This window comes from Theobroma cacao, chromosome 8 (assembly GCF_000208745.1).
Source record: "Theobroma cacao cultivar B97-61/B2 chromosome 8, Criollo_cocoa_genome_V2, whole genome shotgun sequence".
Classification (NCBI taxonomy): Eukaryota; Viridiplantae; Streptophyta; class Magnoliopsida; order Malvales; family Malvaceae; genus Theobroma; species Theobroma cacao.
In genome coordinates this window covers 350,119-365,201 of record NC_030857.1, presented here as the reverse complement: position 1 = coordinate 365,201, position 15,083 = coordinate 350,119, and the positions used below count along the sequence as shown (strand labels likewise).

The following is a 15,083-nucleotide window of genomic DNA, read 5'->3' as shown; positions in this document are numbered from 1 at the left end:
ACGGCTGTTTCCATGGGGAAGCTGTTCTTTTTCCCTAGTCTCAGTGTTCACATATATCAGAGCTTGATGGCTTACTTTTAGATAAGTTGTACCTTACTTACTGTGAGAACGTTGACAGGGTATTTATCGCAATAACTAGTTAATTAATTCTCTGTACCAGCTTGACGTGGCTTGTCCACGTGGGATTTCGTTTATTAATTTTTCGAGTACTTTCTGGTCTGGTCTGGTTCTGGGCTAAGATATTTTCTAGTGGGCTAAGGTTTAACACAGTTGCTTTGATCTAGAAGTGGGTTTTGGGCCTTTGGGCTTTGAGATTTTCATGAATAAAAACCTTAACTAGTCTTGAGTTGAAATCCTTGCTATATCTATTTTGCATTTTACTTTGACAGTAAAGATCTGAACTTAGAGCTTTTGATTTAGAGAAGTAGTGCAATGCAATTTTCATGGGATATAAACTTTTTAAAAATTTTTTATTTAGTCGATGTAAAATTGAAACACACTGTCTACCTATTCTGAAACACTTGACTTGACGCAATTAGGTACCATTGAAATAATGCCTCAATAGAGTAATTAAGAAAGGGGAAGATTAAGTCATGTTAGCATAATAATAGTATTGAAAAAAACGGTGGACAAGAGCTGTTCCCCTTGGATAAATAAGGGGAAAACACGGCCCCCATTAAACAAATTAATAGTATGAAGGGATATTTGGATAGCGTATGGGAACGTGAAAAGCGGATGAGGTGGTGGCGTGTCCGTTTCTCATTCGAAGCTTCTTCAGTTATCGCCAAAAGCAAGTCACCTCTCTTTAACTGCCGGAGGTAAGCTGCTGTTCATTTCTTCAAATTCTTCCGCATAACATGAAGAACAGTCTCCTAGCTAGTCTTTGATACCAATTGTTCTTAATTTTAGCGGCTGTTCTTGTCGAAACCTGTATCCCTGTTGGTTCAGTTTTAGCAAATCTCCGTCGAGTGTTTGATGAACTATGAACTGTTACATGTTTACTTGTTTGCATTGGATGGTTAAGTTTTATCCATGCTCAACAGAAAGAAACCAGAATTGGTATGATAAGTTTGGTTTCATGGAGGAAGTGGGCAAGTGGGAAAAGTACAAAACAATAGGAAGATCAGAAAATAGGGGTGTAGATTGACTCTGATCTTCAAAGTGCTGGATGGGTCTTTTGACCCTTTGGAAAATGGCACCTCTGTTCTTGCTTTAGCTGAAAAGTCATGTAGTTTCTTCTTGAAGATTGCAGTTGTCTGGATAGATATAAAGAAAACACTGTCATTTATACAATACGAATGATCCATATTTTCCCACTTTCTGACAACTTGAGAATATGAATATATATACTTCAGAAAATGTCCTGTATCATACCTTCTGTTTACCACCTTTCTTTGAATGAAGTTTATCTAGATACATTGAATATTTGAATATCTGGATAATCAGGAATCTGCAGGTTATTTGTTTACAAATAAAGCATAACTTTTCAACTTGGAGAAAATTCTGATGTTTTTATACGTATTTGTCATATAGATAGTGAATGAGTGATGGCTGCCTGATTGATTACCACTCAGCTGATGGAACCAGACAAGGGATAAGGGACACTAGAAAGATAACCGCTCAATCAGGCAATATATTAACCCACGTATCTCAACTTTGTCCTCTAAATTCATAAATTTTAGGGTGGGGTTTTTTTTTTTTTAATATATTTCTGTTGTGGAGAGTTTGCTGTATGCTGTCATGCACAAGCAGAATATGCTCCACAGTAACGCCTCTTTCATTTTCAGAAAAAATCTTGATGGGCAACTCAATTATAGAATTCCCTGTAGTCTGCCCAGCTTACATAATAATCGAAGTCATGTTAATTCTTGTCTTATGAGGGTCAAAACACCAGCTATGACTATAACTGCTGGCTTGGACTCATTGGAAATTAGCCACACATTGCATCCTGGATGTATCAAAGGTGTGGCTGATGAAAATCAAGGGCAATTATCTGACGAAGATGATGACCTCTGTCCTGTGGACTGTGTTAGAGAATTTAAGACTGATGAAGAGTTTTTGAAAATCCTTGATAAGGCCAAGGAAACAAATTCTTTAGTTGTGGTAGATTTTTATCGAACTTCCTGTGGAAGCTGTAAGTACATTGAGCAGGGTTTCTCAAAACTATGCAAGGGTTCTGGCGATGAAGAAGCTGCAGTAATTTTCTTGAAACATAATGTGAGTATCTTTCACAAGCTGAACTGCATCCACTGCAAAGAAAGCCATGTTATTGCTTAGAATACATGCATCTATCCTAAATTCAAGTTCATGGGTGCGATTAGCAACAAGAAACTTAAGATGGAATTTCAGCACTTAACACCATCTAAATTAATTGCACTTACATTCCTAGGGAAGGAAAAAGGCCTCCCAAGAGTGACCTAGCACTTGCAGTAAATTCTGATAAACTGATATTTATCTGATATGCAAGTGATGTGGATTTTGACCATTTAAAAAATGTAATTCATCTTAGAAGGCATAGATCCAGCAGAGTTGGACTCTTAGTTGGTAGGAGGGCATTTTGACCAGACAAAAAATTGGTTGGGTGTCAGTTTGCATTGGACTAAGTTCCTCAGTCATTAGTCTAAATTTTCCTTCAAACCATCACCAGGACTACGGGTGATAAAATATGAGCTCTTATTATATGTTTTTTGGCGCAGGTACTTGATGAGTATGATGAACAATCTGAAGTTGCTGAAAGACTTAGAATCAGGGTAATCTCTGTTGTAGATTATGTCCATTCCTTATACAGAGTATTTTGCAAAAAATAGAAGCATCAGTTGTTTGCAATGAAAATCAACGATCCAAAGATGCTTAGTTTCATGTTCACTCATTTATTTTGTGTGTACGGATCAACTTTTTGATGAGAAAACCTGAGCATCATGACAATTTGCTTGCTGACTTTTCCTTTAGATGTCATTATCATCTGATCACCTGTGTGGAGTCATTATCATAGCTGAACCTGATCTTTTGTCTTTTGGCAAAAAGATCAAACTGAGTAGAAATTTAAAATTTTTGTGGAGAAAAGGATCTTGAATAATTACTTATGTCTATTTCTAATCAAGTTGGGAAGAAAGAAAATCACCAAGAAAAGGAAGCTTTTTGCATCAATGGTTTTTTGGGGGAAACCTCCTTTTTCTGGTCCATGCTACTTCTTAATTCCAAAATCAGGATAGCATATGTGGATGCATCCTAATCTACTAAGCATGCTTTTCTTTTATTCATGCATCATTCTATATCATTATCAGCAATATATAGTCCTTTTTCTTTGCTCCTGTACTATGCTGCATTGAAAATACGATGAACCTCAATGTTGCAGGCAGTGCCTCTCTTCCACTTTTATAAAAATGGAGTTCTCTTGGAAGCATTTCCAACCAGAGACAAGGAGAGAATTGTTGAAGCCATTCTGAAGTATACATGTACCACTCAAGATGCTTAAGCAAAGGCGGTTATATTTTCGAACTTTGCTTTTGCAGTAAAATATTGAGATACTTGGACTGGATTAGACAAGAATAACTGGTATAGAACGTATTACTACTGTAACCATTATTCATATGGTGTACTTAAAAATTGAAAATGTTGTTTCTATTGTTCTGTCTGTTGACCGTATGCTCCGAGTGTTCATAATAATGTCTATCTGCTAAAGATGAAGCCTTTAGATATGGCTTATGTAAAAATCAGTGGGCCCTCTCCAGCCAACTCTAGCTATGGCTTATCTAGAAATTGAATGATCAGGAATATGGAATGCTTCATATGAAGGAAAAACCATGTACAACTGATATATGCCTTGCCAACTGACCAGACCAACGCATGATATGGTTCAAACTTCAATCTGATGTCTTGCAGAAAGATTTTCCAATGACAATGGTTAAGTAGGATTAAATCAACATATGAAGTGCTGTGGAGATAACTTTTCCTGACCTTCTTATGCCAGATTCGAAGGATGAGAAGGAAAGAAAACAACCAAACAGGCGTTATGAACTCAATCGACTAAGCAGGGTAAGGTAAATGTGTTTGCTGGAAGTTCCTCCAGTCTACATCAGTACAGGATCCTTTAAAATATCATGGCCAAAGCTGCTGGTAAAGACTGACATGACAATGGGCTCAAAGCTATCAAGCTCTGGTAGCCACATCTAATTAGTGGGGTCCATAAGGGAAGACAGCACAAACTGTAGTCAACTAACTTGGTGTCCTTCAGACGGAGCTCGCCTGCCGGAGGCATCACCCATTCCAACTCAGCCCATTGTAGTTTGACACATGGCTCCCTGGCAGCCTCTGGAAGAGAACTCCAAGGGTACGGCATAAGTGGTCATGATTTATGGAAAACGGCAAGCAATGGAAAACCAAAACAAGATGTTTCTCCTCTCTGAAAAGGATTTGCAGATAAATGCGAAACTTGGAATAGTACTTGTTTGCTAATGGAAACCTTTCAACTACCATAGATATCAAATGTCGAGTTACAAATTGCTTGCCGCTAAAAGAAAAAATACGAGGGGCGTTGAATGACAATGAGAATGAACTAAAACTGAACTAGTGGATGGGAAACAACTTACCATCCCCTAAGACCTTGTAAGGGGATGGGCTATAAATTGGATGGTAAAAATGAAAACTGCCAGGCTAAAAGTTTTACTGTAGCGACTAAAAGAGTGAATGAGGTGGGTGAGGCGCGTTCCATCACAGCTATTATTATAATCCACATCCATGTTGCCTTCTACCTAGTAGATTCTTTCCAAAATCTGGTGGGGAGTCCTTGCAGAGGGACTGGAAATGGGCCATATTGACTCCCACTTTGGGATCCTACCACTTCCCACCTGCAAAACCCAACAAAATGTTTTTGTCAGCAGTTATGTGCAGAGAAACAAGTCTTCTTCCTTCCCCAAAGATATGTAATTTCATTTCTTTTTTTCCCCCTCTTATATTTCCTTCTTGTTGTCTTTTTAGATCATTTTTATGAATTTATACAGCCATTCACATGAACAAGAATCCCTTTTCTAAAACATCTTGATGGTAGAACATTCTCTTCTAGATTGATTAAGATTGTTTTTACTAGTGACAAAGAAAGAAATCTCATTGAAGGGGACCAATATGAGAATATGGTCCAAGTTACTGTTAAGCCAGTGTGCTGTTTGAATGACAGGAGCATTACTTATTATTGGAACTGTGATTTTCAAACAATACCTGAACTTGGAAACCAAGTGGTGGCTCATTATAAGCATCTCCAGCTTTGCAAGCTCATTTCCAGGACAGGCATGCACTCCATTGCCAAATGGCATGAAAGTGTTGGGTTTTGGGGCAACCTACAAAAACAGTGAGAGTAACTTATCATATGTCTACAACCAGAGAAATGCCTCCATAAAAGTTAAGTTAATAGCAAAATCATAAATGAAACAGGAAAAGAAAAATATCTACAGACACATTGGATATATAGCACATTTTAGTCTATTCATACCTCAAACCTGGAAGGATCAAATTTCTGGGGATCAGTAAAAAATTCAGGATTGTGATGAATGTTTCTGAACAGAGGCATTACTTTCCAACCTTTTGGAATGAGGTATCCTGTTGCAAATTTTAGAGTCAGCAACTGTCTTATGTCATTTTATATGATAATGCTCAGTCAAAGAATGGGATGCTCATAGGTATTTCGGCAGTGAAATCTGAAAAAATTATCTTTTATGGTTTTGCAGTGCTCTTAATTCCATATTCACCCAAAGTGCACTTTTATTTAGTCATCCCAAATAAATTCTCTCCCTCTGTCATTAAAATCGATGTATCCTTACCTTTGTATTCCACATCAGCAACTGCTTCTCTAAAAGTGAAGGATATGATGCTTGCCATTCGTAATGTCTCTAATACAACCTGGTCAAGTTAATGCTTTCCACTGTTAGCCAGGATTGAAGGGTAGCCAAATCCAACTTGGCAATTCATGAAAAGAACAAATTTCAATGTGACTAGATGCCTGTATAAGGCAAGTCACTATGATTAACAGTTCTCACCTTGTAAGTAACTGGCATATCCCTTGTCTGTGACCACCTCAGTGGCTGGTTGCCTTCTTCATTCAGTCTTCTAATTGCCTTCTGTTCAGCCTACAAAGACAGCCTCACCAATAGTTAAATAAGATTTTCTGTATCTGGCCTGGAGACATAATTTCAATGATAAAGACAAGCAATAAATTAATGGGGAGGGGGGACGAATCTAGAAACCGCAAAAATGGTTGGACTGGTTCCATGCTCTTACCTTAACTGTCTCTAGAAGTTTCGGATTGTCATGGAGGTACTTGACAATCCATGTCATGACGCTGGCAGTGGTGTCCTGAGCAGCGAAAAGAGTACCAATGATGTTATCCGAGATTTGATCACAAGTTAGGACTTCCCCTTTTTCATCTTTGTAATTCAGTAGACAACCCAAAAGATCCTTTTCAAGCAACCTCTTCTCCTTCCTTTTACATATGATATCACTCAAAATCTTACTCAACCTCTTTCTTGCCTGCAGGGAATTCGTTTTAAGGGAATAGGAACGAAGACAGTTAATAATTTGACAAGTCGAACTTTCGAGAAGTTTCTTCCAAGAAGAAAACAAGATAAAGGTCAGAATAAAATCAAAATTAACAGAAATGGGATTGCTTGTATGATATGATATTCTGCTTACCAGTAATGCCTTTTTGTAGGGAGTTCCAGGGATGTTTGTAGGGAAGGAATTGTAGCCTCTGTCAACTATGAAGTAGTTCTTCTTAAGCTCCTCCCTATGTCGAGCTTCCAAACGGCCAAAAATAAATAGTATGCCAACTTCGAAAGAAAACTGCAATCATTGGAGACAAACTTAAGTCAGGAGATTCAAGACGTTATTTATTAATACCAGAACAAAAAAAAAAAGAGAAAAAACTGTGTCAATAAGGAAAAGAATTATAAAACATTGAACCCAATCATTTGTTTTGACGATATTGAAGCGAAATTAACCTTTTTCATTTCATGAAAAGTGTTAATAACATGCCCCCCATCCCAAGTATCTAAAGCAGAGGCTGCTAGGGCATCGATATTTGCCACCAAGTTCCGAATTGTTTCAATGGACAATGAGGCTTGAACCAGCTTCCTGAGACGAGTATGGTAGTCCCCTTGGTGAAAAAACAGCGCAGCTGGACCAACCAGACGCTCCTTGCTTTTGGGGTACGTGGGCTTGAACAAGTGAGCTTGAGTTACCAATACAAAGCGAGCAGCCTCAGGGCTAGCCAGCATAACAGAAGGACAGCCTAGGATATGTGTTTTGAAAATCTCTCCATACCTGAATCACCATGTTTTAAGTTTTACCACAACGAAGTTGAGTGAAAAAGCCCAAAAAGAAAAGAATAAAAAAGACAGTAAAACACTTTGAAAGTCAGAGCAGCAAAACGAAGGGGGGTTTGAAAACCTTTTCTGCTTGGCAGCAAAAAACACATTTGGGTCTTGAGAATAGAGTTGGAGAGTTTCTCCCATATAAGGCCATCCCATTGACCCTGGAGGAAGCTCAGCCTCAGCTCTTCCTTGGGATTCTTTCTTTTCCCTTCTTAACAATCTATATAAGACTACAGTTATGAGAAAGATAACAGCATATGCAAAAATTCCAGCCATTTCTGTCGCGGACACTCTCCTTGGGAGTAGCAAAGTTAAACCTGACTCGTTGTAGAATCCAAGATGTTGGTTTGGTGATAGGAGTCATTGGTGGAGGGAGAAGGGATTGGCTAATATAGAGAAATTGAAAGAACATGGAGACAAGGACGTGCGTTATTTTTATTTAGATTTTGTCATATTATGGTAAGATTCATACAAATCCAACAAAAAACCACTGGACATCATTATGCAGACAATTTTCACCAGTTATTGAGCTAATGCAACATATCCATATCTTTATAATCCTTAGCTACATCTTATTATATTTCTCAAATTTATGTTGATGAATCCAATTCTTATATATATATATATGAATTTTACAGCTTATCCCCCAAATTGCAAATGTAATCACTGTGGTCCAGAAAAATAAAGGTGACAAAAATCTGATTCGCTTTCCTGTTATGCTGCCTGATGCTAACCTGTGGGAATGTGGGGCCTGAACCAATGGAGACCAAGCACATAACCTTAAAAGAGTAATCTGGTAATTTAATATATGGAAAATCTGAGAGTCCATCCATAATCGTCCAGGGCCCATTCGCCAACTCTTCGGGGCACATCCAGTCTAAACTAGAGAAGATAAGCCATAATGATTGAAAAATGAACAATAATTTTGTAATCATCCTGCTAGGTTCAAATTTTACCATAAAGTTAAATTCTAATAGAAAACATAGCTCCCAGTGTAATACAGTAAATATATAATTCAGTGAATTTTTTGAATCGAGAATAATTTTTTATAAGATACATGCATTTATCATTGAATCAAATACTTAGATGTTATTCAATATATTTTATTAAATGTTAATTTGTTAAAGTTTAATAGTAAAGAAATTAACTTTTGATTCAACAGAGGAAAACAAATAACTTCAAATATTATTATACGTGAATTTTGTCTAATTTTATGATAATTTATTGGTTCATTTAATTTATTCGTCGATCAATTTCTTCTCGAGTAATATTGTAATATATGATGCAAATGCAATCTCATTAACAAAGAAAACAAAAAAACCAAATTATCCAATAAATTAAATAAAACAATACAATTGGTCATTGTGAGAAACCTAATTTGTGGCTTCTTGATTTTTCTAGAAACAAAACGAAGTTGAAAACTATGCCCGCCAGGGATTGTGAAAGATAGTAGTTAATGTTCATTCTGTGAATATGGCTTGAAAGCATTAAAGATCAATAATGAATAATCAACAAGCTGACACAATATATATTGACTGCTCGAAACAACTGGTAGCATTTTCCATTTGACTAATTTTAGGATGTGTATGTAATAAATTCTGAGGCAACCAAAGCATGTATAGCTAGAAAACAAAAAAAAGGATTTTGAACATGTTCTCCTAGATGGTCCATGCATGCCCCTTTGAATCGTTATCATATTCAACAGTCTATGTTTATTTGACAATAACAATCAAGCAAGTCTAGAAAAGATGCAACTAAATGATGAATTTGGGAAGATGAAGTGTATATATGAGGAGAATGGACGCATGCTAAATCCCAAACTCAAAGATTTGTATCATGACAAAACCCCAGTCATGATACATGTCCGATGTTGAATTCAAGCAACTATATATATTTCACTCTAAATTCCACTGGACAATGAAAAGAGAAAGTATAGATTGTTAAAGATAGCAACTAGTGTGAAAACAAGCTTAAAATCTAGCAGAAAGAATGTAGGCATGCTAATGATATTGACACTTCTCAAAGAATGAGAGAGTTAATGTTGTTTTGAAGGGAAAATGAAAGGAGTAAAAGGGGGAAGAGTGGCATCCAGCTCACCAGGTAGAGCACGGGGGGGTCTCATGTGATGTGTGGAATTCTTAGGATCTTCGACTTCCCAGTCCGTAAATCCTCCAATCTGGAATTACATGGTCCCTACCATCTCACTGATTCTCCCCGCCCCACTCCTTGTCGGTGCGACGACCAAACAAAAAAAGAAAGAACATTGTTTGTTTGTGTTGGTTCTGCGGTCGTGGAAGTCTCAGCAGCATTGGACCGCAAACTTTTTCGGTGTACGCCCAATCTCTCACACTTCCACTATTGTCAAAGGCGAAGCCCAAAGGCATATATAGGGTGGTTACGCTCATGTCCCAACGCTCGACGTGCCCGTCACCATCACAGCTAGCTGGAGCTTGACACATCTCTGAATCTGGGTGGTCCATTTCCAGAGACTTCCGATACGAGAAAAGTCACCCGCCACCCCATCCCCAAGGTAGAACCAGGAAGGGCCCCGAACTCACTCATTTCTCTGTCGCCATCCCTTTTTGTTTTTGCTCTATTCATTGGTAAGTAGTAATTCAATGTAATCATTAGAATTACGGTTTTCTTTTGGTTATTAGAGAGATGGGTTTAGAGTTCTAGAAACAATACTCTCAATACTTAGCTGCACTTACTAGCATTTACCGAAGTCGATCATGACACTTCGAAGTCGAACTTTTAGCTTTTATACCTTTTTGAAGATACACATGCAAGATCGTAAGTCGTCAGTTCAAGTCTTCTTTGGACTTGGCTCATGCACCTATATATAATTAGCGAATATTACAATTAGTAAGAAAACTACTGTTACAACGTACATTTCATTCATCATCTAGGGTAAGACCAGTAATACAATGAACAATCAGGTACCTGTCAAAAAAATTTTCATTGGATAGGAGTAGATTCCTTGGCAATGATAGGGGTCTGTCGATAATCTTTTCAACATCAATTTGTACATATCCATTACATTAAGTACTGTCCGAAACTTCATTTAACCTATCAAAATATGACACGTAGACTAGCTCATGAAAAAAAGGAGAAAAACAGCTATATGGGACATAGATACATCCTAAGTACAGAAGAGATATCGATGTCCAAATGTCCTTGACACAATCACGTGTGAAAGAAAAAAACTTGATAAATTTTTAATATCGTCAAATATTCAATCTAAAACTAATTATATTTACAAATATAAGAGAATCTCAATTTTATTTTAAACATAAATACATTCGAATTTTTATGTGTTTTTTAGAAAAAATTTAAGACATGATGAGAAGTGGCAATTCTCCTTTATTGCCAACTTAATATCTTGAGTAGTTCTCTGCCAAAATCCTAAATCCTTAACCATTGTTAGAAATGTTCGATTTAAATGTACCATTGAAACGTACTTAGATATTTGATTCATTAATTAATGTATAATCTCACGATTTAAAGAACAGAGTTCGAATTTTTTTTTTTTAATTATAAAAAATAAATGTTCCATCCAAAACACAATTCAAGCAAAGTTGCGTACGTAGACACACAATCGATTTCGGTCAATCACTTTAAACTCAAATGCTAAACAACTGGAAAATTTAATGCTTTTGTTTGGTGTATTTTGGGTACGAGGCTTATCTTTTCAATGTTAACAATCATGCGTGGGAGATATGCAGAATGTACTAAGATACCGGAAATTGCCACTTGTCGAATAACTTGTCGCTCCTGCTTCTCTCGTCTCGACACCTAGTTGGACATTGATTTGATTTACTTAATCTCCAAATGACAAGGAAATCTCTCCTGGATCCTTAGTTCGTCAATCATTTAGGCCAGGGGTCGGCTGCTTACATGGTTCAAGGCACGATGTGCACCAGCTTTGGGACAGTATCTCATTAATATTATCATACACTAAGGTTGTCTCAAGCTGTATTTCCTTCTATATTATGAATTTCGAAGAAGCTTTTTTTAATAACTAACTTTGAAAATTAATAGACTTTTGTATAGGTTTGATCAAAATTTAAAAATGTCTGATATTTTTCTCAAAAAATATTCACAAAATATGATGAACTTTGTTCGATTTGATAGTTGTTTGGTATTTTTTTCATAATTTTGTATTATATATTTAGTAGATTTTTTATATATTAACATCACTCTTATCATTAATTTTTCATATTGAATTTATGAATTAGTGTTTAAAATTAAATTTTTGGGTAAATAATAAAAAACTAGACAAACAATGGAAAATATAAAAAAAAACACCGAAAGAAGTATCAAAGGGGCCATTTAATCTAATTAACAGGTACTTAATAGGAAATCAAACCAAATTCGGATACTTGTAAGTTGACACAAGATAAAAAATATCCACTTATCAACCTGTGTAATCCTTGAAGCAATAACTTGTAATAGTTGTATCCACATATTGCGGGGATCAGAAGGGGAAAAGGGGTTTGGTTTCGGCTTTCGAATCAAGGTGGATCATATAGGATATGAACCTACGAAATATAGAAAGAAACTATAGCAATAGGGATGTCTGAATTAAGTTCATCCAAGGAATCATATGAATCGTGCGCAATGCATCATTCCCAAAAGTTGGAGGCTATAGATTTGCGCTACATCAAGTTGCAGGCTATAGAGAGGAAGGATGGAAGATCTTGAACAACCCTTTAGCTGTTCATTGCCCACGACTCTTTTGAGCTTGAGCTGCACCGAAAACGCCAAGATATCCTATCAGGTAATCACCATGGGCAATACTAGAAATCTCGCTGCTTCATGATGAGCTTACTATATAAATATATATACATCCTCATTTATTGTCCTTTTTGATTGTTTTTTTTTTTTACAATTTTACGTCAAGTGTTTTATAAACTTCTCATATTAGGGTTTAATATTTATGATTTTGAATTTAAGATTGATAACATAATACTGGACATGTGACGTAAAATTATGAAAATAAACATTAAATAAAGATAAAAAAATTTTATTCATATATATTAAATATAAATTATCTATTACTACACTCTATTTTATCAAAAAATAATGAAAGTTTCCGATTTTAGTTATATTCCAAGAAGCTGTGGTATCAATACTACTACATCAACATTCCCTTGTTGTCTGCTCTGCTTTAGCGGATACACAGCAACCCCATGTTAGAAAAAATTTAAGACATGATGAGAAGTGGCAATTTTCCTTTATTGCCAACTTGATATCTTGAGTAGTTCTCTGCCAAAATCCTTAACCATGGTTAGAAATGTTCGATTTAAATATACTATTGAAACGTACTTAAATATTTGATTCATTAATTGATGTATAATTTCACGATTTAAATAACAGAATTCGAATCTTTTTTTTTAATTATCAAAAGCAAATGTATCATCCAAAACATATTTCAAGCAAAGTTGCATACGTAGACACAATCGATTTTGGTCCATCACTTTAAATTCAAATGCTAAACAACTGGAAAAAAAAAAGACGACTTTATTAGAAATTCAACTCCATTAGCAAAACTTCAATGCTTCTGTTTGGTGTATTTTGGGTACGAGGCTTATCTTTTCAATGTTAACAATCATGCGTGGGAGATATGCAGAATGTACTAAGATACGGGAAATTGCCACTTGTCGAACAACTTGTCGCTCCTACTTCTCTCGTCTCGACACCTAGTTGGACATTGATTTGATTTACTTAATCTCCAAATGACAAGGAAATCTCTCCTGGATCCTTAGTTCGTCAATTATTTAGGCCAGGTGTCGGCTGCTTGCATGGTTCAAGGCACGATGTGCACCAGCTTTGGGACAGTATCGCATTAATATTACCATACACTAAGATTGTCTCGAGCTGTATTTCCTTGTATATTTATGAATTTCAAAGAAGCTTTGATTGATTTCTAATAAGTAATTTTAAAAATTGAAGTGAGATTGTGATTTTCGACAGCAAGATAACGAAACATGTGAAGAATGTGGACATCTTAAGCAGATTCATAATGAATTATATATTTTTGCATTCAAAATGTTTGAGAACATGAACTTCATGAATACTCATTCCAACACTTTCTAATAGTTACACTTTCAAAGGCTTTCAAACAATTTCAATTAATTTTTACGGTTTCAAAGGGCTTTCGTTATGTTTGTTTATTTTACTGTCAAAATATTTAATTTCAAGCTGATATAGAAATAAGATCGTAAATTCACAAATAAAAACACAAGATCTTGTGTCATTTGTTTTTTTTTTTTTAAAAAAAGTATATTTTTTATATATTGATGGATACAAAGGAGAACACAAAATCCGGTGTTTGTATCTCATACATATGTAAAATAAGTTGACTGATAATCTTGTAAAATCCGATATTCAATGAACACAAAATCTCTTAATGATTGATAAGGTAATTTTGTAAGAGTGGACTCTTTTTTCTGTGCTCGTAACTGTAGTTTGTTGTTTTTGAACTCATTCCAAGGATGAAATGTTCTCTACTTCTTAATTTCCTAATTGATATCATATAGCCTACTAGTCGTTGCAATAACTTTATGATAGAGCAACAGAAGAAGGTGTAATAATGAAGGTGAAGAAAAGAGAAACTTCAGTGAAACTTTTCTCATACCAGATAAAAACTTCAGCAATTTATGTGAAGAATATCTCCATTCCGGTGCATGCATATCAGGTACTAAATTAATTTTTCTTTCTTTTTTGGGGTGATTGTTCTGTTGCTCTTTCTTTTTCTATAGTGAAAGTGGTTGTTTCTAGCATTACTTCCTTTTTATTAATCAATGATATACTCACACATGTTACAAGGGAATTTGAATGTGAAATCCTCCTCAAAGTTTGATATGACCTTTTATATGGAGCCAAGATCTAATCAATGCTCGAAATTTGATCTAACCATTCTAGCATCTGTAGTTTCGTATAGAGGAGAGATAAAAGAATGTCCTTTTCACTTTTATTAGTGCTAAATGCTAATCAAACTTCTTTTACACAAGGATTAGGTCTAGTAGATAATATTCTTCTTCCTCCAACTCTTTTGACGGGCTCTATCTTATATAGAAATGGGATTTTTCCTCTCATCGCAATAAAGTTTCATCCAAACTCCTGCGTCCACTTGAACAAGATTGATAAGGGAACCAGCACAAGTCTAGAACTAGCTAGCTAGGCACTAGGAACATTCACTTGCCCCATTATTTCGACATCCATGCACATTTTCCAATTTCGATCCAATAATCATGCCTTGCAGGTAGATACCGATCACTTCTTAGTTGTTCCTACAACGTTGTTATCCTTGTAATGGCTTAGTGGTCTTGCTGCTCGGGAATGCTTCAGCGTATGCATGGCTTTTCACCTGGAGAAAATCTTTCTTGGATTTTATTCCCTGTCCAATGAATAAGAAAATTCACATTTGGATGTACCTTAATAACTTTCCTCTTCTCACAATTGAAATAAAAAAAGTAAAATACTCAAATATTTTTAAATTTTAATCAAAATTACATAGAAGTACATTAGTTTATAAACTAGATACTTCGTCTCAAAATATATTTTTACTGAACAAATAATCCTTGTCGTTAGTCAACTATCAATATTCCTGTTCGTTTAATGACGTGATAATATTTTTAAAATAATTTTATTTTTTATTAATTTAAAAAATTATCATTAAATAAATTAAAATTTTTATTTTTTTCAAAAAAAATTTCG

At 35.5% G+C, this 15,083-nt stretch overlaps 2 protein-coding genes across 2 annotated transcripts; one reads left to right on the top strand and one right to left on the bottom strand.

Annotated features, from left to right (window-relative positions):
* On the top strand, positions 660-3,645 carry LOC18591196 (thioredoxin-like 4, chloroplastic). The gene is made up of 4 exons (XM_007017174.2): positions 660-818; positions 1,534-2,217; positions 2,697-2,750; positions 3,356-3,645. The coding sequence occupies exons 2-4, from the start codon at positions 1,741-1,743 to the stop codon at positions 3,473-3,475; spliced, it is 651 nt and encodes a 216-aa protein (XP_007017236.2). The 5' UTR covers positions 660-818; positions 1,534-1,740; the 3' UTR covers positions 3,476-3,645.
* On the bottom strand, positions 4,453-7,708 carry LOC18591195 (abscisic acid 8'-hydroxylase 4). Its single transcript, XM_018126268.1, has 9 exons — positions 7,438-7,708; positions 6,990-7,311; positions 6,682-6,831; positions 6,271-6,519; positions 6,030-6,119; positions 5,814-5,892; positions 5,486-5,592; positions 5,215-5,333; positions 4,453-4,847 (listed from the first exon to the last, which is right to left on the bottom strand). The coding sequence occupies exons 1-9, from the start codon at positions 7,635-7,637 to the stop codon at positions 4,748-4,750; spliced, it is 1,416 nt and encodes a 471-aa protein (XP_017981757.1). The 5' UTR covers positions 7,638-7,708; the 3' UTR covers positions 4,453-4,747.

Bases quoted from the DNA above. Each gene is read 5' to 3' on its own strand.
- LOC18591196 (XM_007017174.2), top strand. From the start codon at position 1,741: ATGCACAAGCAGAATATGCTCCACAGTAACGCCTCTTTCATTTTCAGA. The intron at 2,218-2,696 runs GTGAGTATCTTT...TTTTTGGCGCAG, and splicing joins TAATTTTCTTGAAACATAAT to GTACTTGATGAGTATGATGA. The intron at 2,751-3,355 runs GTAATCTCTGTT...TCAATGTTGCAG, and splicing joins CTGAAAGACTTAGAATCAGG to GCAGTGCCTCTCTTCCACTT.
- LOC18591195 (XM_018126268.1), bottom strand. From the start codon at position 7,637: ATGGCTGGAATTTTTGCATATGCTGTTATCTTTCTCATAACTGTAGTC. The intron at 6,520-6,681 runs GTAAGCAGAATA...AATTCCCTGCAG, and splicing joins CCTACAAAAAGGCATTACTG to GCAAGAAAGAGGTTGAGTAA. The intron at 5,593-5,813 runs GTAAGGATACAT...AATTTGCAACAG, and splicing joins TGCTGATGTGGAATACAAAG to GATACCTCATTCCAAAAGGT.